General features: G+C 40.2%; 2 protein-coding genes across 6 annotated transcripts; one reads left to right on the top strand and one right to left on the bottom strand.

Annotated features, from left to right (window-relative positions):
* Positions 1-15,835: 15,835 nt before the first annotated feature.
* LOC133888743 (uncharacterized) lies at positions 15,836-19,579 on the top strand. Of its 2 annotated transcripts, XM_062329088.1 has the most exons (7): positions 15,836-16,001; positions 16,772-17,734; positions 17,941-17,997; positions 18,108-18,209; positions 18,282-18,341; positions 18,414-18,494; positions 19,073-19,579. In XM_062329088.1, exons 2-7 carry the CDS (start codon positions 16,801-16,803, stop codon positions 19,123-19,125), a joined length of 1,287 nt encoding a protein of 428 aa, XP_062185072.1. In that variant the 5' UTR covers positions 15,836-16,001; positions 16,772-16,800; the 3' UTR covers positions 19,126-19,579. The 2 variants fall into 2 exon arrangements, with proteins under 2 accessions (XP_062185072.1, XP_062185073.1); XM_062329089.1 differs by lacking the exons at positions 17,941-17,997; positions 18,108-18,209.
* A 368-nt stretch (positions 19,580-19,947) lies between these two features.
* LOC133887930 (uncharacterized) lies at positions 19,948-24,981 on the bottom strand. Of its 4 annotated transcripts, none has more exons than XM_062327953.1 (10): positions 24,452-24,981; positions 23,534-23,655; positions 23,320-23,456; positions 23,010-23,074; positions 22,707-22,924; positions 22,294-22,476; positions 21,544-21,609; positions 21,299-21,349; positions 20,667-20,757; positions 19,948-20,529 (listed from the first exon to the last, which is right to left on the bottom strand). In XM_062327953.1, the coding sequence occupies exons 1-10, from the start codon at positions 24,633-24,635 to the stop codon at positions 20,375-20,377; spliced, it is 1,272 nt and encodes a 423-aa protein (XP_062183937.1). In that variant the 5' UTR covers positions 24,636-24,981; the 3' UTR covers positions 19,948-20,374. The 4 variants fall into 4 exon arrangements, with proteins under 4 accessions (XP_062183937.1, XP_062183934.1, XP_062183933.1 ...); XM_062327950.1 differs by having other exon boundaries at positions 22,234-22,476; positions 24,452-24,980; XM_062327949.1 differs by having other exon boundaries at positions 21,508-21,609; positions 22,234-22,476; positions 24,452-24,979.
* Between the last annotated feature and the right edge of the window lie 22 nt (positions 24,982-25,003).

Genomic DNA, 25,003 nt, shown 5'->3' with positions numbered 1-25,003 from the left:
GAGGAAATAAATAGACGGCATTGTTCAGGCGGAAGGAATCGGGATGCTGAACGGTCGCCCACAAAAGCATCATCCTTTAGGAGTGGCCTGAATGTTATGTGATGGGAGTTCTCTTGTGTTGATGACCACATATCCCAGGTACCGCCTGAAATCATCTCAAATTCAGAAATCAGTAATTTTGTGTAGGAGCCTTGCAGAGATGATGCAATGTTGACCTGCTGCATACGTAACTGGCTCACGATGTTTTCTGCATCTCTGCATTGCTGCCTCTCTAGCTAGGGAAGAGATGCTGGTTTGTCTATTACTCTTTTTTCCCTGCAGCAAAAATGCTAGAATGATGGAATGGTACTGAACCTTGCTATAGTGCCGGATCAGTTGCATCAGTAGAGGATGCAGTTGGCAACAGCCAACAGACGAACGCTAAATTGAAAGAAAGTTGGGATTATTTTGATCCACTTGGAACTATAATGTTGTAGCTGTAACGAAGCACGGTAATCTCTCGAAAGTTGACCTAAAAACAGAGGTTTTATTCAGTTAAGAAACTGAAATCTGAACTGTAAGTATGAATTCGTGCCCTCTTCTTATTCTGGAGTGCACATAGGACCTTACAATCACATGGTTCAAATGACTCCAAATTCTATTGTCAACTAAACTCAGAACAGTTTAGTTTTATCAAGAACTGAAAATGCATCAACTTTACATGGCAATCTTTTGGTCTCCTGAAAATATAAGGGATCCTGTGGAATAGAAGATTTTTTAGAAATCATTCAATTTCATAGGGAAAACATAGGATTCGAAAAAAAAATCCTGCAATTCAAAAGAGACCTAAATTTAAGAACACTAAATCCCGGACTGGATTCATGAAGTACAAGTGTATGTTAGCAACTCCCGATATAGCATTCTCTCTAAAAAAAAAAACTCCCGATATAGCAGGGGCACTATCAGTTGCAGAGCCATTTCCTCCAGAATGATAGCACTTAGCGCTAATGGTACCACGATAAACAATGCTACTATGAATTGTGTGATATCCCAGTCTATTAGTATTTATGTTTTCAGTCCGTACGGCCTAAGCGTTATGGTGTTATTGGTTTAGTACCAATTTAATAGTTTAAATAAGTTCGAATCGGTTTATAAAACTTTGTGGTGGGAGTTTAGGTCCGTATACTTATAACATATCTCTTACACTTTTCATCATTGTTTTATATAAAAAGATTAAACGAAAATGCTATGTTTAAAACATAAAGACTTACATGCTGACTCAAAACTATTTAAACTGCTAAAGTGCTACTAAAAATAGCACTGGAACACTTATATCATATGGCCCGAAAAAAAAAACTAATATGTGGAGATATTACAAATAAGCTCGTAGATCCTAAGGCAAAAGGCACCGATGATACAGAAGCCATTCATAGGTGTCTTTGGCACTTTGAAGAAGGTTGTTAAAATGTTCAGGTTAATTTTGCAATGAGTGAGTCACGCCTTTTTTTCTTCTTAAAAATGGTATTTAGAGAGATGGCGAGATGCTAGGTGACTAGCATTTGTTCCAGAATCGAGATGCGTTCTCCTGGGCTCCGTCTGGTCCCAATTTAGTGCGCTCCACGTATAGCCTGTCTTGCTCACCGGATTCTGCAGCACGTGTTTCATGCCTGGCCTGCCTGACCATGAAAATATCTCAGAAGCTGATGGGAATTGTCGTGTGTTGATGAGCACACACCACAGGTACTCGTCCCAAGAACTTATGTTTTCCCCTTGGGTTAACAATCAACAATTCCCAATATGCGTTACCAGCTTGTGTTCTATGGGAACTGTCTTCTGAATTTAGTTCATGAGGCACTGTACTACTGTACGCTCGCAAGTTTTCTGGCATGGGTTTGTACTACAATTCAGGAACCATAACTTCAGTTGGAGAAGACGATGATACGATGTTGTGCTAACTGAGTGAGCCCTTCAGCGCTCGGCGTTGTTGTTTGGTTGCTGTGGTGAGCCAACTTGCAACTCATATCTAATACTATTACCTTCAGTTTAGGTAGGTTAGAGTTAGATTTGTCCGTGGCAGAGGTATCGTGTGGGCTAAGCTACTTTCAGGAAAGACCCAGTGACGACGACGGTGACGGCGCGAGCTCTTGTTCTTGCCTTGCAGATCTTTTGTCTCCTTCCACAGCCTTTCCGGTGACGACGTGAGTTCTTGCGTCCTCTCTGACGATGCAACGGTGAGGTATGTATTACTCACTCTAATGATTAGGGCGGAGGTAGATCTGCTCTCTTGGGTGGAGTTTTGCTCTATCGGCATCGTCAGAGCTTCCTTTAGGTTGGTTTATGGCGACGCTGGATTCATATTTCGGGTCGGCAACTTCGTCGACGACGCTGGCTTACTGCCTGTACAAGTCAATGAGGATGGCGGCCAATGTGCTCCATAGGGCGGATGTCCTGTGGATTTTCAAAGTTGGATGTCTTCTCCAGTGACTTCCATCGGTGGTCCGACGAGCAACGCAAAGATCAATCATGAAGAAGAGGAAGACCCTGTGGTGCTTCAATATCATTTTCTAGCATCCTAGGATCTTTCTTGCAAAGGGTCTAACTGAGAAGGGTTGTAATGGATGTTCTTGTAATTTTAACCTTCTCCAGGGAGTGTTCTATAAAAACCAGGGGTGTAAGCACCGTGCCTTTAAAAGAATATAATCTGGGCTTCCAGTACCTTTCGGAAAAAAAACTTACAACTCATGTGATAGGTTATCTCTATTTTTAAGGTAGTATGATCTAATTTTTTGTTTAGTTAGATATATGAGATGAACTAGTTTTCTGTTAGGTACGTGGGATTATAGTTCATAGGATGAATTAGTTTTCTGTTTAGTTGGATAGATTAATTGATGAGCTGAGTTGGTTATGATGATCTCTTGATGAGCTTACCCATGATTATGCAGCGTTTGGATGAATTTGTGCATCTTTGAATTTGTTTGAATTCAAATTGAATTGAAAAAAGAATATCACATAAAATAATAAAAATACATATAAATGGAGCATTACAAAGAAACTTAATTTTTCACTAAATAACTTAGGATTTAAAATAATTTTATAAATTAGTACATCATATAAGAAGAATATCAGTAAATTTTCTCATATTTCTAGGAATTTATTTGAGTATTAAAAATTAATAGAATTTATAAAAGTAAGCTTTTTTGAAGAATTTTAATTAAATATTGGTTCATGCTTTTTTTATCAAACTAATTAAAATAGGTTGCTAGTGAACTCAAGTTTGCTCATAAAAATATTTAGAATTTTTAAATCACTCTTGTACTCTCAGATAAAATCAAGAGTTAAATGAAAAGCATGAACACACATACAAACAACACACAACAGCTAGCTAGCGAGCAGAAGAACCTGGATGGCCTCGTCCGAGTATTTTGGGCGGCTCACCTCATACAACATCTTATGGAATATTCGTTTTAGTAGGATGACTCTGTCCGCTCCTAATCACGAACCAAACATCGAGTAGAGCCTAAAAACCTAAATGGAACAATCCCATCCAGCCTGTTTCAGTAAATCAAACACACCCTAAACAGACAATAATATTAAATGAAAGCGGGATCATCGAGGAAGAAATCGAGCAACAGTGCGCATATGGTGAACGGTCGCCCACAAAAGCATCATCTTTTACTTTTGTTAGCGAATTGGACAAAACAAACACTAGATATTTTACATAAAAAACTTTCTAATATGAACATAAAAAATAATGCGAGACACACAATTATTGATACATATTTATAAGGTCCTATGAAGTTGTATCCGACTAAAACTCTAGCTTTTGAGGTATTATCCAATAAAACTCAAACTTTTCAATGTCAAATTAGTGGATGACATTGTGAAGAAACAATTGTAGATCAAAAAATACGGTAGATTCTGAAGGAAATAAGACTTTTTGGTAAGTTGTGGGTACACGTAGAGATTTTCAGCCAAAAAAAGCCCAACACGAAATTCTTGGTACGCTTTGCTGTGTGCGCTTAGCAATATTCGGCGAAAAAAAATCAAACCGACTCTGCTGACGTCCGTTATGACGTCAGCACAACTGACGTCAGCTGTGTTGGATCTTACGTGGATCTGTTCATTATGTTGTGGCGCGACGATCTGCTGCGGCTGATATGATGTGGCCTAACGTGTGGCTCCGGATCTGGATCTGTGGCATCGGCCGAATCTGCTGTGGCCTCGTCTTATTTTGAAGTGCACATAGGAGTATAGGACCTTACAATCACATGATTGGTGCTGTTTGGTTGAGAGATAAAGTGAGATAGGATAGGGTTGTCACTGTTTTTAGGATGAGATGATTTTCTTTTTTGTTTGATTGGTTAGATGGAATGAGTTTTTTTTTTTGATCGGAGAGATGAGGATAGATGGGGATGAGAATCATCAACTAAATATAATTATAATTTTAAATAATAATTATTAATAATACACTAATCAACATACACCAACATTTATTAATGTTACTCTTGCCATAGTCATTACTAATTAATAATAAATATACTAATTAACCATAATCATACTTTAATTAGCAATAATTAGTACATTAACCTTACCAATTCTAATCTCATAGTAATATGTACCAATAAGTAATACAAGCATACTAATATCATTAATCATTTTACTAATGAACATGATTAGCAAAGGTGGATAATTTCGTTCCACCGATTTTGAGGGATATCTTTATGTAGCATATTGAGATAATTTTTTAGGAAGGATCATCTCATCCCTACTGTCTCTGAACCAAAAAAAAAAACAGGAATCGCTCTATCCCATCTCATCCCACCTCATCTCTTGAACCAAACGGACCCCAAATGACTCCAAATTATGATATATTGTCAACCAAACTCAGACCAGGTTTACAAAACAGGTTAGTGTTATCAAGAACTAAAAATGCATCAACTTTACGTGGCAATCTTTTGGTCTCCAAAATGATAAATTTAAGAACACTAATTCCCAGACTGGATTAAGAAGAACAAGTCTATGTTGGCAACTCCCGATATAGCAGGGGCAAGATCAGCTGCAGATCCATTTCCTCTAGGATGAACAATGCCCCTGATGAATTGATTCGTAGATCTAAAGACAAAAGGTACCGATGATACTGAAGCCATTCACAGTTGTCTCGCACCTTCTCCTGGGCTCCGTCTGGTCCCAATTTAGTGCGCTCCACGTATAGCCTCTCTCGGTCACCGGATCTGCAGCATGTATTTCATGCCTGGCCAGACCATGAAAATATCTCGAAAGCTGGTGGGAATTGTCGTCTGTTGATGACCACAGATACTCGTCCCAATATCTTATGTTTTTCCGATCTGAAATATATAACTACTTTTTGGCATCTAAATAAAATAATATAGAAAAATATTTAACTATAAAGTTGTAGATCTCGATGATAGTTATAATTTTTATATAAAGATCATCTATATATGAGATTATATAAAAAAATTATGAATTTTTTTTAAAAATCATCTACGGGATATAAGATATATTGGCACGTAAAGTACCGACAGGTCCTTATTCAGTACTATGTGTGCTGATAAGTACCTATTTTTACAAATATCAGATTTTAATTATTATTTTTATATTTTTTAATAAAATAATAATATTATTTTTTAAAAAATCTGCAGTTCGGACGGTTTCATTGGACGCTCGGCTCAAGGCCTTGTCCTCGCCTCAGGTAGTTCGTTGGTTCGATGAGGAGCAGGCTCTCCACGGGGAGGAAGGCAGCGGCAGTTGGAGAATTTTTTCTATATTTTCTAAAAAGAATTATAAAAATATGTCGCCGTTTTAGAATTTGATAAGATTAGACTATCTTACCGAAAGTAAAAATCGTGCATAGAAAAAAAATCACACTTGGACAATTTTTGTTCCCGACAATCAGAGCAAGATGGCGGCACCACGTTGCCAACAACCTACCCTTTCTGCCTCCTGGCGGGAATCGACACAGAGAAAAATAATTTTACGAGATCTGATTTTATTTATTTAAGGTTTAAATCTAATTTATGGTACGATATGTGATAACAAATTATTGTAAAACTTATGGTAAAAAAAAAATCACATGTGATGAAATAAGAAAGAAAATAAATTATCATAAAAGTTAGGCACAGATCCAGACACATAAGAGCAACTCTAACAGATCATCCATATCCCCATATGAATTACCATCTATAAAGATTCTTCTTCCATATTACTCTACCACTCCAACAGCACATCCATATTTCATCCTCTATATTCTCTCTCCTATTTTTTAATAGTATTATGTAACTAACAGTCGTACAGACGTTTCAGCTAAGAGCTTGCACAATTGCTGGACACCACTTTAACAAAAGATGGGGAAGGGATCCAACATCAAAGCTTGTTCTTGCATCAGTTGAATCACGGGCCAATCGATCAGATGAACAGGGTGATCTAGACAGGCTCGACGTCCACGGACCAATTGACACTGCTATGACAATTATCACCGTACAATTCTTTACACCAATTGATGTGAGATCCCTCATGGTTTGACATAGGACATTTATATTACAAAACCATAAAAAGACAAGCCTGTAATCCAGCTAATTAAAGTGCCGATCTTGAGTTCAGTCTACTGTTGCAACACAATCAAGGACTAGAAATTATAGAGATTAAAGACGGCACAAGCCTTAAACCATGAAAAACTAAGGTTGAGTTGCACCTGCATGAGATACATCTAGCACATGGTATTCAATCAAATATCGTGCATCAATGGGTTTAAGAAATTGCGTTAAAGGCACAGTACGCAAAGATGATTGAGCTAAGACCAAGAGCGATAAAAGCTAGGAACGCCATGGAGGTTGAAGCATTGATCAATTTGGTGAATTGATCCCCTCCAAACTAAGACACCCAAATATCATTTCGAGAAAGTGCTGCTGAAGATGCTGACAGAAGGAGGTATGCCAACATCCACAAATAACATCACTAGTCATTCAAAACATTCTAGCACCTAGTAACAATTGCTAATACAAGATCGCAAGTTCAGATTGTGCAGAACGTCAGAATTTAATGCCAGACATGTGGATAAAGAGGAACTTAAGAACAAATACAATACATTTTCAGAAAACGACATCTGGCTAATACCAAAGGAAGACCGAGGAATATCAAATGTTCAAAATGACAAACATTGCACAAGGAGCATCTAAACTCCATGCTTTGGAGATAAATTATGCCATTTGTACGTGCATGAAATTTTCCCACATGGCAAACCGCATTCACCATTCATATAATCAGTCATAAATGTGTCGAATACTGCACCATTCTCATTTATCTTTAAGCTCAAGAAAAAATACAATGGTTCAAAAGATGGACCAACTCTTTGCTTTACTTCCCAGTTTCCATAAATTTTAATCTACTTTGCTGACATCAACCACTAAATTACCAGGACCCCAACCATGAAAAATGTGCCACCATAAACCTCATAAAAAACAATCATCTATAAATAGCAATTCAATAACACAAAATGAAGATGAATAAGTCCCTATGGCTAGCCTATAGCCACTTGTATCAACTTCAGCAGGTCAATCACACAAAAGATAAAACTACTAAATAACCAAGAGCAATATAAGGTATGGTTCACTACATTCCACCTCTCTTTAGGCGATAGGGTACTACTGGAGATTAAGTGTGGATCACACAATCACTATTTTATCTCCAGCTTCCATTTTGTCTTGCTAAACAATCTGGCATGCTTTATTGCATTATCCTAAGCAAGGCATTAGAAATGATTCTGGGACAACACAAACAAAAAAACAATGTTCTGATGCTTTGTTCAGATATGAGATATATATCTCAAGGAAGGCTTCAGCTAGATGGAATGTCAAAGGCCTACCTAGATATCAAAAGATTATCAATTAAGGTTGTTACCTACTTCCTTGAACGGGGGATCTGAATAGTGCCTAATTGTTGCTTGCCTGCACACTATAGGCATGTGAACGGATATTTTTTTTGCAACGGTTGTTTCTTACAACGGCTAGTTTTTTGCAATGGCTATATTTCTCCTCTGTATATGTGCAGTACATACTAAACACTAAAATTCCTCATGTATTTTCAATAGTTTTAGAAATTAGTATATTAGTTTATATGAATATTCACGATTTTTTTTCTAATTTTTAGGAATTAAATTTATGCCCTAAAAATTCAAGCGAAGTACAAAAATAGTCAAATTTGAGAAATTTTCATTTAAAATTTGTTAGAGATTTTTAGTTGGAACTAGTTAAAATGGGTTCTCTGTTATTTATTCTATGAGCACAAAATTGATTGTGATTTTAGGAACTCTAGAAGTTCACCTTTTTGAATTTATAAAAGAGGGGAGAATGAGTGAAGTTTTGAAGCATTTGGCCAACTTGCTATCTACGTGCGCGCGCGGGAACCAGGGAACATTGGCGGGAACAGAGGTAGGCAGGCATGACGAGCTGCAAGGGCCAAGCAAATTTGGTGACCCTCTCCCGCTGGATAGCAAGCCTACAGTGTTGGCCAGTGCCACAATTATACCGTATATGTCTATATAGTTGTTACAGTCTTTATATGGTTTCTTCAAATTCTCTAAGACATATTAGGTTCGTCACCAGCACATGCCTATGATGATATGAAAATTGTACCGAACATGTCACTATCGTTGCTAGAGTCATTCCGTGCCCCGTCGATGCTTCGCGCAATTTACATTTGAATATTATAAGCGTATTTCACTGCTATTTACTATCCCATTAAAAACTTTTCTCTTCCCAAAGAAAAAACGTACCTATCGGCACGCGGGTTGCCGATAGGACTATCGGCATCCTGCATGCCGACAGGTCTATCGGATCATGCCCTCGGCTAACAGACATGTCCGTATGTATTTGGGGGTTTGTCGGCACTCCGCGTGCCGATATGTATTTATTTTTGTAATTTACTGATTTTAGATAATATTTTTACAATTTTCTAATAAAAATAATATTAATTTAAAAATCACCCTGAGGTTGTTGGCATCCCTTCACCCTCTTACTGGGCGGGAAAAAAATCGTCCAACCAAAGTGTGACTTTTTTATTTATTGAATGATTTTTAATTCTCTATTTCTAACAAATTTCAAAATTATCATATGGTTTTATTTTTTTTTTAAAAAATCTCTTCTACTTATAAAAAATTAGTAGTGTTCCTTCCTCCCGCGTCACATCTTTCTTTCGCTCCCGAAGTTTTCTTCCGCAATCGTCCGCTCCAATTTTTGTCCACCCGCTCGCACCTTCGCCCGTCCACACCCCCACTTGTCAGTCTCTGCGTCATCGTCCGCTCGCACGCTCGTCCGCAGGGCCATGTCTTTCGTCTGCCCGCCCGCGTAGCCCCGTCGTTCCTTCCTCATCCTTCGTCCGCCTGATCGCATCCAACGACCCTTCATCGAAACCCTAGTGCTGATGGCAATGGCCCCCGCCGCCCGCGCATCGACACCGGCATGAGGCGAATCAAGGCGTCCCTCTACCCCGCGCGTGCCCTCGAATGCATGGACGACCTACCCACCTTGGTGGGTTCGATCCCCAATAATATGTATCACCAGTAGGCCCTGTCAAGGTCCCCATCCCTCCTCCCCGGAGGAGGGGACGCTAGTGGGATGAGCTCGCCGGCGGGCAAGGCGCGGAGGAGCTCTTCCATGGGCCCTTCCCTTTCCTTCCTCCCACAGAGCTCACATGATCCCGCGCAAGCTCCGCTGCCGCTGACCTCGCAGATGTATCTCGCGGCGTCAATGCGCTTTGGCGGTGGCAAGGCCGCGTGGAGAAGGAGAAGGAGAAAGTTTTGCATCCTCAAACATCTAGTCAGTCATCTTCTTCTGCGAGTGTTTTCAACTCAACTGAGTCACACGACCCTTAGCATGTTGAACATCATTAGACCGATTCATAGGCCCCAATCGGTTGTGAATAGGACGTAAAATTCTATCAAATATCGGACTCCAGGGTGTTGTCCACATTGGATGAAAAGAATTAAATTGCATAAAGGAGGTGACATCCACATACCATTATAACCCCACATTGGGCAAGGAGGAAAAGGCATTGGATGGAGCATCCATGACATTAGTCGCGGCTCAAATGGTGGGTAGAAATTAGTAGCATAGTCTTCTCCCGGTTGGTGTTGATCATGGCCCCTTGCCTCGAAAGTGATCTTGGTCGCTTAGGTTCACTTGGCCGACTCATATGTACTCGAACGGCCTTGTTTTTCTCATACTTGGACAAGAGTTGCTTGAGAGTGAGCTTGAATTTCCCAACCTTATCTCTTTGCTCAATTGACTTTCCACTTGCCAATCTCTAGGTCTTTTGGTTTGATCATTCTTGGCTCAGCTTTGACGTGCCCTCCCCCCCCCCCCCCCAGCGGACAGTTGAAGTGTTTGCCACATTCTTGATTGATTCTTTGCCTTCTGGAGTTTTCTTGAGTAACACATCTTTTAACAAGTTTTTATTCTCCTCCAAAGATTTAGGTCTCTCTTCAACAATGATTTCATTTTCCCCTTTAGCTGATTCAACTTTAGTTGGCTGAATTAGAATGCTCTTGTCTTGAAGATCAACCGCATTAATCGGAAATAGTTGCTTGTCTATTTGCATATCCGCAGATTTCAATTGTCCTTCATTAATGACCGACTGAATCTGTTGATAGAAAATATTGCAATCGTTAATAGCATGAGAATAACAATTATGCTATTTACAATAAGCTCGCCTCTTCAATTCATCTGATGCCGGAATTACATGATCATGAGGCAGCTTAATCTGTTTTTCTTGTAGCAAGTAATCAAAAATCCTATCACACTTTGCTACATCAAAAGTAAATTTAGTTTCTTCTTGCCGATTCTTAGAAGGTACCAGCTTAAGAGCTAAGCAAACGAATAGTTTAGACTTAGAAGACCAAGCCCATTCGACATCATCATTGTCCAAATTTTTAGATTCATATTCAATCATGTGAACATTAGGACGATCGAGCCTTACTTTGTCATTTGACCTCTAAAAATTCCTAAACTCTTTAGCACAGCTTTCTTGAACTAGAGCCTTTTGTAACACCTGACTAACATCTAGGAAATCATGATTCTCTAGCTTTTCTTTTAAGTGAGAGAGTAAACAAGAATAAGCTAGATCAGCCAAATCTCTATCAGATACTATCACATTAAAACATCATATCCTTGTATCTCTAAACCTCCAAATATAACCGGCAATAGACTCGTCATGTTTTTGTTTAACCGATATTAGATGCAACAATCTAAGCTCAGTGTCCCCAGTATAAAAATATTCATAAAATTCCTGCTCTAATTGGGACCACATATAAATAGAATTAGATGCCACAGAAGTAAATCAGGTAAATATAGTGCCAGACAATGATAAAGAAAACAATCTCAATTTTAGTACATCGCTAGCACTAGCTTCACCACACTACAAGATAAATTGAGCAACATGTTCTAAAGTGGTTCTACCATCATCTCCAGTGAACTTAATGAATTAAGGCACCATATACACTTGCTCTTTAATATTTTGATGCCTCGTAGGCTGCTCAACTATAGGCCAAGTGGATGTCTCATCAGCTGGGTGTTGTGACCTAAAAACATGGGGTTGTGGTGTTTCATAAGAATGCGATACTGCGGGTTGCATATATATAGTATTCTATTCAGGCATATTAAAATAAGCTTCCGACAATGAACCATAAGGAATGCTAGAGCCTTGGGGAGGTATAGGAGGTACACTATATTCTACGGTATTGTATGGAACTATCGGTATATTTGCTGAAATTTCATTAACTCAGCTATTATGATTAGCTGCATGTGGAACTGAATCAGCTACACTAGATGAAGTGTTTGGCAATAGAAAAGTAAATGATGTGATCTCCGGTTTAATAGCATTGAGTGTAGTAGGCGGTGGTATCACAACGTTGACCAAACCTACGACATTAGTTCGGCTATAAATTTGTTGCATCGGCACATCCTGTAGTGTAATTTTAGATGGTGTACCTACTGCCAATGCATTAACAAGAAAGGAATCATGCTGAACACAACTATTACTGCTACCATTATCATAAGGCAAAACGGGTTGTTTTAGATCCTTTTCACTTTGCACCCCAAAATCCATATTCTTAAGACAACTAGGTAACAACCTATCCAATGCATTAGACATAGAAGCACCTAATTGCTGATCAATCATCAAAGCAACTTTCTCTTCAATAAGAGGTGTGTCACTTATAGTGAGAATTACCTCGTGTTTGGTGTAAATAGGCGTGAAATCTCCTCCTTTTTGAATGATGTCATGTCTCGTCTTTTGATAGCACGAAGTGAATGTCCTGTCAAACTCCATCTTGTGCCTCTCGTACTCTTGTTGTGTCTCCTTATCTAGCTCTTCGATGGCGGGCACAATAACGTTGTCGGGGTCGACATCGGATCCGTTTGTCATAGCTAGGGTTTTAGGATTTGGCTAAAAGGCAATCGAAAGCTTCTTCCTCGGCAGAGTTGTCAAAAAGTATGTTGATACATAAAGATGCCACGCCAAATACCGAGCACCTCGTATGCAATATCCGACGAGCAACACCCAGGATACCACGGTCGTGGCGTTGTGTCATCGGACTTCGTCGTCACCCAGACTCAGAAAAGACCTCGTCGCAGCGCGGATGACCAGTGACTTGTCCTTGATCGTCGAGATCAAAAACGAGTAGCAAAGTAGATTGGAAAAGAGATGTGACTACATGAGCTAGGAAAATATAACAAAGAAAGGTAATATAGATTGTGTTTGATCGATTAGTTGATGATTTCAATCGGTCATGGCCCTATCATATTTGAAAGGCGGTAGGTGTTAAGCTGTACAAGATCAGGACTTCTAATACAAACTGAATAAAACTTATAGATATGATTCAGTTATGCTTTCTGATCTCCAAACTTTCTATAACTAATATATCTTTCATGTAAATTCCTATATATCTACCCGAGTATCCTTTACTGCAGTTCGACCTTGTTTGATTTGACTATGTTCTTGATTTGAACATCTGTCCGCATCGCTTGGTCGTTGTTCCTGATATTGTTCACTGATCAAAGTTACTGTTCATCAGCACTGTTCATTGATCAGAGGCATCATTCATGGTTGGAGATATGACCACTACAATAAGCACTATAAATACCAAATCTTGTAATCAACACAAAGCTTGTGCAGATTGCAGCAGTGGCAGCCATCAACACTGCTTCAGTTCCTCTGAAATTTGACAACCCTTCAATGAAGGCAGCGCAGGGATGATGATGAGGGGTATGAGTGCCAAAAACTTCGATCCAGTTCGCTACTCTGGTAGATGGTTTGAAGTAGCCTCGCTGAAACGTGGATTTGCTGGTCAGGGACAAGAAGACTGTCATTGTACTCAGGTATTGTAATGACAGAAACCTCAAACAAAGCAGAACAAAGGAGCCACTTCGGTACTGTTACTCTTTGTCTGTATGATTCCCCTGTAACATATCCACCTCAATCATTACACACTGGTATTTGACATAGCTTATGATATTTGACATAGCTTATGGTAGGAATGATACCTACATACCCTTTCCATTACATCATCTGTAAGTGGATTGTTACACAAGGTAGCTGACACTACAAGGTGTGTATTCATTTGATAAGACACGCTCAATCCAAGTGGATACATTCTGTGTATACGGTGGACCCGATGGATACATCACCGGTATTAGGGGAGTCGTGCTAATTCGCCCGCGCAACTTCCCAACTCGTGTAACCTTTCCGATAGCTAAACGACAAGCGCCTCGCCGGCCATCTCTCCCGTCTCCACCTCCGCCTCCCCTGACGGCGCCCCTCCATCACCTCCTCTGCCTTCGCCCCGTGGCCACCTCTTGTCACGGCCCCGCGCACTGCCACTGGTGCCGCGGCCACCCGCCTCACTGCCGGCACCCCCTTCCACCACCAGCGGCCGGCGGTCCCCTGCCGCCTCGCCGCTCCCTCATCCTCCCACCGCCACCGCGTCGCCCGCCCCTTCGCTAACCTCTACAGGTCTTTGCCCCCGCCGCCGATACCACCCATCGGCGGTCCTCTACCGCCAGGCTAGCGGTGCTCCCACTGCTTGACCTCAGCACCCCCGGCCCGCCACCTTTGCCTCGCTGACCACCGCTCCCAAACCTTCTTCTAGGCCCGTCGGGCAATGAAGTCTGACCCGACTCAAATCCCAATTCTGAACCCTAACCCGACCGCCAGACTATTCTCTGACATCTAAATGATATGGGCGCAAGTTGGGAAGTTACGTGTGCTCTCAGATAAGAGTTTTCAGTATTATGGGGAGGGTTCAATGCCTGTTTGAAGAGGACATGGCAAATATTGAGACAGATATCGAGAGACAGTATACATAAATGTATGGAGAAGACGCTTTATGGAAGTGAGAGAAGCGAAGGGCTCAGATATTCAAGCGTCAATACTCTTTCTAGTCAATTTTTTAAACGTTTTTGGCATAGGCACGGCCACACAACTACAATTTTGACCATTGTTTTTTCTATCTAAATATGTATTTAAAACTAAACACAACTGCAGTATTTATGAAAGTTTTTTTCAAGATAATTCTATATATTCCATATTTTATACGACAAATATAGACATATAAAAAGGTTTTTTTGTGTGGAAACGTATAAAAAGTTATTAGACTAAACTTAGAAGCGTTTGATTCCACATTCTCTAAAACACAACTTTTCTTCTATCGGAAGGGAAATGATTTTGCTTTTACAATGCATGTGAATTTAGTAGAATCAAGACAGTAATGACGGTAGGGAGAACACAGAGATCAGACGTGTTGTACGCGAACTAGCGAACTAGACGTAGCACCGATTTTAGATGCTTTTAACGTGTTATTGTGATATGGATATCAAATCATGAAAGACGTGCAAATTTAGTGTTATAGTATGAAATCTTCCACGAATTCGACGGAACTGAACCAGCTTTCAATTGCTGCCCTCAGATCTAATACATGAGTAGTTAAGATGCTTGATTAAAATGTTTTTTTCTATAGCCTTAAATTTGAAATCAAAATACAGAGAGTAAATTTCGTAAAACTACAGATACTCCAATAAAATTATAGTAAGACTATAAATTTAAGTAATAGTTTTATAAAATTATAGATTTAGTATCGATTTTATTGCAAAATTATAGATACTTCGGTAAAATTATCGCAAAACTATATATTTAAGCAATAATTTCACAAAATTATAAATTTAGTGTCGAATTTATCTTAATTGTTCTTAGCCCTATTACCATGACGATTGGGTCATATTTGCAGTCTTACAATAGCTGTCAGCTTATGAAATAGAATCTATAGTTTTACGATAAAATCGACGTTAAATTTGTAGTTTTTGTGAAACTATTACTTAAATCTGTAAGTTTACGATTTATGATAATTTTGCCAAAATATATATAGGTTCATGAGCTTTCGGAGGATCTATTTTATGAGTTGGCAGCTGCTGTGAGACTGCAAGCGGAGTCTGATCGTTATAGTAACGGGGCTGGGAATAACACCTCTACAATACGTAGTTTTACGATAAAATCGACGCTAAATCAATAGTTTTGTGAAATTGTTGTTTAAAATTATAGTTTTACGATAATTTTACCAAAGAACTATAGTTTTTGATAAAATTAACACTAAATCTGTAATTTTATGAAACTATTACTTAAATATATAGTTTCACAATAATTTTATCGAAATATATAGTTTTACGAAATGTACTTATATACAGATATATATTGATACATACCGTACGTCCGTACGTGCCGCGAGTTCGGTAGAACCCTCGAACTGCCTCGTGCCACCGTTCCCCAATTTTCCTGGGCTTTCTCTCCCCCTCCCCCCCCCCCCTCCCAAGGCCCCAACCCACCCGCGACGAACACGCGTCGATCCGGATCCACCGCAAACTGCGCCTCTCTCGTCCTTCTCCCTCGTCGCCCTCATCCTGCTCTGGATCGGCGTAGTGCGGAAATCCGTCTGGGCGTGGGTTGATTCCTTCGTTTTGGTGGTAAGGAAACCCTAGCTCCCTTGGATGGATCGATCGTTTTGTTTTGCGGAATCTTTTTTTTGTGAGCGCTCAAATAGAATTCTTTCTCTCTGGGATGGATGCTCCGACCAAGCCGATTCGTTGCGATTTGTTTGTTGTGTGATGGAGTACTGATAGCAGTTAATTTCCCAAACACTTTTTGGGATCGACTGATCACGATGCCCCCAAGTTAATTCTGCCCCTATTTGTTGTTTGACTTCTCATACGCAGATGGCGAGTTCGAATTAAATGTAGAGATCATTATGTTAGTATTTGATTTAATTAATCTATCTACTTTGATTTGTAACCTTTCACGCTGGCAACATGATGTTGTAATACAATTAAAACCAAGAAACATGCATGTCTCTTTGCTTCTAGTCGTTGTGAAGCATTTAACAGTAGACTAAGAAAATCTATTGTATAAAAATGCCTTGTAAGAACATTGTATTAGACCGTCTTGGCTGCTTCGCCAAGAGGCACTTTACATTGTTGGTTGCAAACTGTGCTGCGTAGCATCTGAAAATTGCGCTTCAAGAACTGCCTTCTTTATAGTTTTCTTTCGATTCCATTATTGGCAGATATTGTACAGAAAAGTAGGTTTAACCGATGGACCATGTGTCTCTAGTAATTTATCACCATACTTTGTCATCCTTTTCATTCTGAGGGTGCTCGTTGCACTGCATCACTTTCCCTGTTTAGAGGAGAAAAACAAATGCCAGTTGACACCAATACGGTATTCTTCTCATTTCCAGATTCAGCTACTTGAACAAAACTAGTAAGGATGGCATCAGAAGGGAATAAAGATGTAGCTAACGAAGCTCTGTCCATGGAGCAGTCATCAACTTCTGGTGCAAAGCGTAAGCGTGGTCGCCCAAGGAAATACGAGTACCATGTAGATGAACTGCCACAGAGGGCACGTCCCATTCAGAGCATCCCACCTCTTCACTGCACACAAGGTGGCTCAAGTGTTCGACAGGATGGGCTGCAAGCCAGCCATACATCAGGTGAAAGTGCACATGGTAATCAGTTCGGTCGACCTAGAAATTCTGCTAATCTGGTGAAGGCTTCTGACAACCAAGCCTCTTATTATAGTAGTGCTCCTCTGCAAGTTAATTCAGGCAAGGATGACATTCTTGGCAAACATTTTGTTGGCAAGCTGACCAAGAAATTTCCTGGATTTTCCCTCATTACGGTAAAAGTGAAGGACAATCAGGTGTTCAGAGGTTGGGTTCCAGATGAAAATAATCTCCGCCCAATAACACCAAAGGATGACCTTGCTCCAGAGCTCCCCATGCTTCGGCCAAGTCAAGTTCGAAAGCGAGCATCTGCAATCAACATGCAAGCAGCTCCTACTGTGCCAATCCACTTGGAGGATGTTACACTTGCAAAGCCTCTGCAGATGAGGAGACCTGTTGAGAAAACTATTGCTAAGCACATCATCCCTCTCGCTCCAAGGCCTCACATGGGTCCTGGTGTTGTTGCAGCAGTACCTATGTCAGTTTCACCCAGTACTTCTGAAATGAGGACTTTGGCCAAGCAGGATACTGAACTTGTGATCCCACAGCCATCAGTTGCTGCGGTGCCGATTAAATCAATTCAACCTGTATTGGTATCATGCAAACAAGTGGCTAAGGAAAATGAGCTTGTTGGAGTGAAGTATGTCAACGAGTTTCAGAAAGATTTCAAACCTTCAAATGGAACCAATGAATCATCAGGTATGCTCCTGCTGGATTAGATGTCCTACTGAGTTTCAGATCATTGATTTAAAATCTCAAAACTATTTTTGTCCTGCATACAAGTTTCGAAACTTGTCAATCCTGTCATATATGGGTGCCAGGAAACTTCATTTCCCATCTGATTTTTTAATCTCGTAAGTCCTAATGGTTGCCATATTAATACTTGAAACTTTGTTCTTTTGTAGTGAAAGCTGAAAAATCGAGCACTGCTCTTATGGATGTAGTAGTCAAAGATTCTCCAGGTCAAATCTAGCTTATATGCTACTCTTAAATTGAAACGGATGTTATCTCTGGATTGAAAGAGAGCTCAACTAATGTAACATGATTTGCTTCCCTTTTGCTGTTGCTATAGGGGAAAGGCAACTGCTTAATGTTCAAGTAACAGATGCAATTAGGGCAGACCAAACTCAGCATGTTGATACAACAGTAATTGATGAGATCAAGATAGCATCAAGTACAATATAGTTTTATACTCCTTGTGCCACATTTTATATTGATAAGATCATTAAATGGGGAATTTCTTCAGGTGTTGGGGATCAGCCAAAATCTGCAAATAGTGAGCACTGGAGTTCTAAGGAAGCATCAGGTGATGTACGATTCTAATATTTCGTGCACTTAATATTGACCATCAGCTCATGCTGTGGGTGTGAATATTCAGATGTCACGGAACAATCTGAGCAGCTGAAGATAGAGACTGGTGTCCTGAAAGGAGTCGATGGCTCAAAATCAGGTGCCTCAGGTAAAAACTAACACTACGCCTCTCCTTTTAGTGATTCTATTGACACCTTTGATGACATCCGAATCCTGATTTTAGAGAAAGTATTATGATGACTGAACATGTCTGTGTGAATCAAGTCAGAGAGGGCTGCAATTATTTTATAATTAGACCCTTTTTCCTGCACAAAAATTTAAAATTACTACATATGGGAGGCCAATGTTTTGTTAGAAATGCATCTAAGATTGTCTTTTTCTTTATCCTACTCTGCCGTGGAGAGTAACTAAGCCCATGACAGATTTGCTACAATAAATATATACCTGTGTAGTTATTTGTTGTCTACGATGCATAACTAGTCCAACTTGCTTGGGGCCAAGGCTGTTGTTGTTGATGATGATGCATAACTAGTCCGGGTGATGATAACTTATCCTAACCAACTTATTGAGGAGCCGTGCCTATGGCTGAAGCCTAAGTGCAGCATATAAATATGTAATGCCCTTTGTAGTGTACGTTGCCTGGAAAAAAAATATTATCCTGTCAAAAGACTTCTTTGTACTGCAAGAGCTAACAAACTGGTGCGGTGTTTAAATTTGTAATTCCAGATGACGTTCAATCCGTGCATGATGAACATGAAATGAGGATTGGCAGCAAATGAAAGCAGAGATCACGAAACACAACACAGTTCCTGTTGTTTGGTGAAAGTTTGCAGTCTGAAATGTTTCTGCCAAGCTTACCTGAATCTCATAGCGGGATGTGGAGCTGGAGTTTCAGTGAATGGCTTAATACTTTAGAGCAGATACCTATTTTTACATTTTAGTTGTGTTCCTCTTCAAGTATAGGTGAGAGATTCAGTAGAGATACAGAACCGAAGAAAACATTCACCTAGCACATAGCACAGATAGAATTGCAAACAGCAAAAAAAGAAGAAAAAAAAGAAACATACTTGACAGACTTACCCTATTTAGGACAATTACATATATCTGAATCTTCAATTTTTATTGTACCTGGACGTTGTAATATGGCTTATGACATTTAAGCGTTATTCCCAGGCATCTGGAACACTGATGCTATAGGACAATTGGCAAGTGTATTCCTCTCGTCTGCTGTTACTTGACTTCCCCAAAATATTTTCATCGACAGATTTCGTCCTCGTATATTGAACATAACTAAGTTCACTTGCAGAATCCTTTTCTAACTGTGCAGTTGCTTTGCTGTTACCCCTGCTCCCCTGCAGGGAGAGCTTCATATAAGACGATCCGAACTATTGACTTATCATGGTCCAAAAACGCATAGCTTTTCAACATGCTGCTCATGTTCCTTAAAAATTTGCAAAGCATAGTTTATTTAACGAAGCTTTTTAGTGAATACTTTAAGTAAGCTAATTGGTAGTAAACAGTTAAGCATAATTTCATAGTCTACCCTGTTTACACACAAATCAGATAGACCTTTGATCAACGTCAGAATATGTTCTATCAGATAAAGAGCAAAAGTGACATCAGTATGAGTGTCGATCATAAACTGTTACAGTTGCAAGAATGGATGTACAATCACCCTGTGAAAATAAGCCCTTCACTATCTTAATCTTTTACAATGTTACATTGTACATGGTGCTCTCGGAAGAAGTGGTATTGCTACGACAAAAACAAAGAATTGTTGCGATCTTCTCTCTATTTCATATTACTCTCCCATGAAACCCTCTAAAAGAATAATTCAGAAACCCACATCAAGCATGAAGAATGGCAAAAGTTGCAAGCCCTTCCAATTAAAATACGGACGCAGACCAGCAACTGATAAGTGAATTGACTAAGCAAAATCGCGAGTCCTTTTAGACCTATACCCCCAAAGGAAAAGGGGTAAACCAGGATTCTTCCAACAAAAGCAGATGCCAAATTGGTATGACAAGTTTACATGTATTTGCCTGGAACCATGCTGTTTGCAGCAGGAACCATGACGGGATGAATGGCCTGGAAAGGCTGCACAAGTGGTGCAGGGCTTGGTACCACCAATGGCAGGTTCCCAGTTGCCATGACTGGAGGGGCCACATACACTGGGGCGTTGCCTGGAGATAATATTTGCAGGTAATTGCTATGGTTAGTTTAATCCAAAATACGTATATTGCACTCGAGAAAAGAAATTGAGGGTAAACATTGCAATATCATGTCTACAGTAGCTCCAACCACAATTTGGATTTGTTACCTCGGAACTTCTGCAAGCTAGCTTGATATGAGTTCAACAATACAGGGCGAGACCATCCTTGGGTAATAACGGCTGTTTCATGCATTGCATCCTTCAATGGGAACCAATAATAAATGAGCCAAGAGGAGGAAGGGAAAAATCTATAAAATTATATTTACAGTATATATCATTTCTATTGAGCATGGTTGGTTGGTTGCCAGAGACAATGAGAAGATTAAACAGGTTAATGGATCGCAAAAAAAAAAAAAAAAAAACATTCCAGTTAACTAATGAACTTGATCTGTAAAACAACAGTCTGTGCAACATCAGGATTGCCAGAAAAAGATTCATCGCATGTTGTGAAGACTCACAGTTGCTGGAGTGTGATGCTAAAATACTTTACCCAAGGCCTAGGTTTAGGTAGACATAAAAAATACTATTTATTCAAAAAAATTCAAATTATCAAGTAAGTCTCGGATAATTCCTGCCTATTCTGCTGATTAAGCAACACAGAAGGCGTATGCAGACTCTAAGGAATGGGGGACTGTTTAACAAGTTACATAAATATAGTGCAACAATTCCGTGCATCATCCCCCTACTCTCAAGGTTATCCATTTAAGTCTTAATACAATTACTAATGGTGCATAACTCACCTGAGAAACTGGGTGAACATAAACAAGAGGACTGAACTTCCCAGCCATCACCTATCATGTCATCACATAAAATTAATTTTGTCGGAGACAAATGAGCAGAATTTAACACAACAAGCAAACATAGATGAACAATTTCTTTTAAAAAATATATATATGCAGATTAGCACAGTTTATATTTTATCGAGTTAAGCAAGGTACATTAGACTTACAGGCCGAGGACTAGGGCTAGTGTAGGTTGCTCCCACCTGCATGGGATGGTATGGTGTACCAACTCTAGCTGGATCTAGCCTGGCTGCATTATGCCCCACGATCTATCATGCAAAAAGTTAAGCGGTATCAGAATTCAGAAGCATGATTATGTTAGAATCAAACATTCATGATAGAGCTAGGCAGCAAGCAAGATCAAATTTAGGTGTATTTGCCTATGCTTGCGACATAAGTACAATAACAGAACATAAAAGATAGTTGTTAAAAAAACCTTCAAACATCAAAAATACATTTGCATGTGAGCTAGTTGTTTTTAGTTCGGAGGAAAAAAGATGCCGCATCTTCCTTGTATCGTAATGAAATTAAAAAGCTGATGTCCTGAAAGTTGGCATGAACAATGCAGCTTACAAATTCTATTTATTCATTTAACCCAGCTGCCAAATTTAATTAGATAGCCACGGTTTGCATAGTTCATCTGCAAAGCAAGTGCATGAATACACCCAAATAGGAGAAAGAGCAGGAGTTCAAATATAGAACAAATAATAATGGAGTAAGTATAGCAAATGATCAACTGGGACTCTGGGAGGCATGTTACATGTTGCATTAGGAGTTGACATCCTATGTGATATTTCCTCTTTTATCACTCAAGAGAATATGATAGTAGATCCAATGAAAGGCAAAAGTATTGAAACAATCAAAAGCACATAAGAATAAATCGAAGTACTTACTGACTGAACATATTGAGGTGAAATGGCATAGTTTGCAGGAGACAGGTTATTATAATGGACCTTGTTGGATAGATATGAACCGCCTGGCGCAGATTTTGACTCATATACAGGTATGCCCATTGTAACTTCAGTGGAGGAGTGTGAGATGTAGTTTGAGTTAACAGGGGGTGCAGCTGCAATTACTTGTCTAGAGCTTGCAAAAGATGGAGAAAAGACCTTTGCACAAGGATTGAGTTTAAATTCCTGAAATAATGTACAATAACAAAACAATATTCCGTTAGTCAATATAGCATCACTCTATTAACACAGAGAAAAGAAACATTCATAAAATGATTGACATAATCAATAAATCGGTACAGTTAAAGACTATAGGCATGGTCAAAATAAAAGATAAATCAGCAAGCACTACTTATAGATCAGAACTCAGATCACTAGACACAAATGTCACAATCTGACATATTAAAGGAGCTCACCTTAGCAGTGGTTTTGCTTGATGTGACAATTTTGGTAGCTGAATTATTGGCTGGTTGAGAGGCTTTAATATCTGAAGTCACCATGGGCGCAGCTACAGCTGAACTTGTATTGACATCAACTTTATGCCCACCAGTTGCAGAACTGGAAACCCCATTCATGGAGAAACATGGCCCCACATGTCCAGTTGAAGAGCTACCACTCGTAACACTACCACGCGCTGCAAAATTGGGCAGGTTTAGTGCAAGGAAGACAAGGGTAACAAAAATACTACCTCAGTACAAGAAAACAAAAAGGGTTCATACTTCGAGCATTTTTCTTAACAGAGGTATCACTCTCCTGACCAGCCTTGACGCGTTTCTCAACCTGTCTGTGACCGAAATAGTATCAATGAAGTTCAGTAATGAATAGGAAGAGGGCAAAAAAAGGAAGAATTTAATCAAGTTGAATAGATTGCTTGAAATCTACTTTTTAAACCAGCATCATGGCAGCAGCAAGTGGACGAGCTTAAGAAAAATTACTGTCATTGCATTGGGAACAAGTACAATGCATCCATACAATCTAATACATGAAACAAGACAAATTAGTATGCACTAGTTTGAATCGAAAACATACTGAAGTGGAGATATATTTTCAGTTTTAGACATTTTCGGGTCGTTTGCATGTGAGGTTTGAGGCTTCAAGGATCCACTGGCAGTCACCACATTGCAATCAAGAGTTCGACAAACACCTTTAATGGGGAGTGAAAGATCCTGGGGAAAAAAGAATGGATGTCATTGACGTCAATGATAAGACAATGTCTCATAAGATACCACTGAATTAAACCTACCTTTGCAATCACTTGAACAAGATCATCTGGGTGGACAACAAGAGTATCCACAAACGCTCCCAGCGATAGATTAGCATATCCCTTCCCGTTTGCTATCTTCTTTGCTTTCTTTAGCACAACACCTACTCAATATAAAGCCATCAATGCAAAGTTTTTCCTATCAGAAGATCGAACTTTCATCTTTAAAATTTGGCGCTTCAACTCGCAATGCGAACGGTATAGGACACACCAGGAATCAATGCTGACCGGAAAATTATCACATACTCTAGTTGCATTGTAGAAACTAGGACCGCTCCCTATGATCTTAGAAAACCCGCTGTGGGTCGTCATCCCTATGATGATTTGCCATCCAAAACTTTGGCCCCTCTAATTATAATGCCACTCAAGTCAATGAAATATGGGACCATCTGAGTCTATGACTGTTGGCCAGAGTGGCAAATAAGCCAAGTCTATTTTTAGCCGTGGCAAATCATCAATTGCCCCGGTCATCATCCCTAACTTGAGCCCAATCATGCTGCGGTTTCCATGACACCCCGGAATCAACACTTCAACCAAGAAGAAGAAACGACCGAGATCTTGACAGCTAACAAAACATGCATAGCTGTATCACAAGACGAACCAAACCCAGCGATCTCTACCACCCGGCTCCAAATCCATCTCAACCTACCAAAAACTAACATCCCGCGAGCTCCCAGCGACCACAATCACCCGTCCACCAAGCAGATCAAATTGATGCAAAGAAAAACGGGGCACCAACTAGGCAACTAGCCTGGTAGCATCCACTTCGCCTACTGTTGGATCACGTCCCGAACGCCATCCCCGTGATCCCCAAACCCCACGCGGACGCCCCCACAAGAAAAACCAAAGGGAAAGTTTTGACGCGAGACGGCGGGAGGGAAGAAAGAGAGGAGCGCCCACCGTATCCGCCGTCGACGCAGGCGGTGTGGAGGACGCCGGCATAGGCGGATCCGTCGCGGACCTGCACCTCCACGTGCAGGCCCACCATGCAGACCGTGGCCAGCAGCAGCGCCTCGCCGAAGGACGGCACCGCCGACTTGGGAGGCGAGGGTAGCGGCGGCTTCGCCTTCCTGGGGCGGGCCATGGGTGACGAGGGGAGGCGACGAGCCGAGCCGAAAAAGGCAAGGGGAAAGGACAAAGGGGCGTGGCCGTGTGAGTCAGTTCGGAGGTGGCAACGAAGCGCAAGCTGTGGCGCCTTTGTTTTGCGGGGATGATTTGCTCGGCGGTAATCTTAAAGCCTTAGAGCGTGATTATGCAAGTGATGCTGGCATGAACATGTGCCTGTTTCATTTCATTCAAATTTGTCCCACACGGCTTGCTAAATTTGCCAAAATTTGGTCGCGACCCCTGAGCAGCCAAGCTTTGGAGAGAAAAAAATAAACTTGCACTACAATGGGAAGGAATTGCCAAAATTTGTTAGCAAATCAAATGTTTGCTAAATCCCGTCGACAC

The sequence above is a fragment of the Phragmites australis genome, chromosome 13 (genome assembly GCF_958298935.1).
Source record: "Phragmites australis chromosome 13, lpPhrAust1.1, whole genome shotgun sequence".
In the NCBI taxonomy this organism is placed as follows: Eukaryota; Viridiplantae; Streptophyta; class Magnoliopsida; order Poales; family Poaceae; genus Phragmites; species Phragmites australis.
The sequence above is the reverse complement of the archived record's forward strand: the minus strand, read 5'-3'. Positions and strand labels throughout refer to the sequence as shown.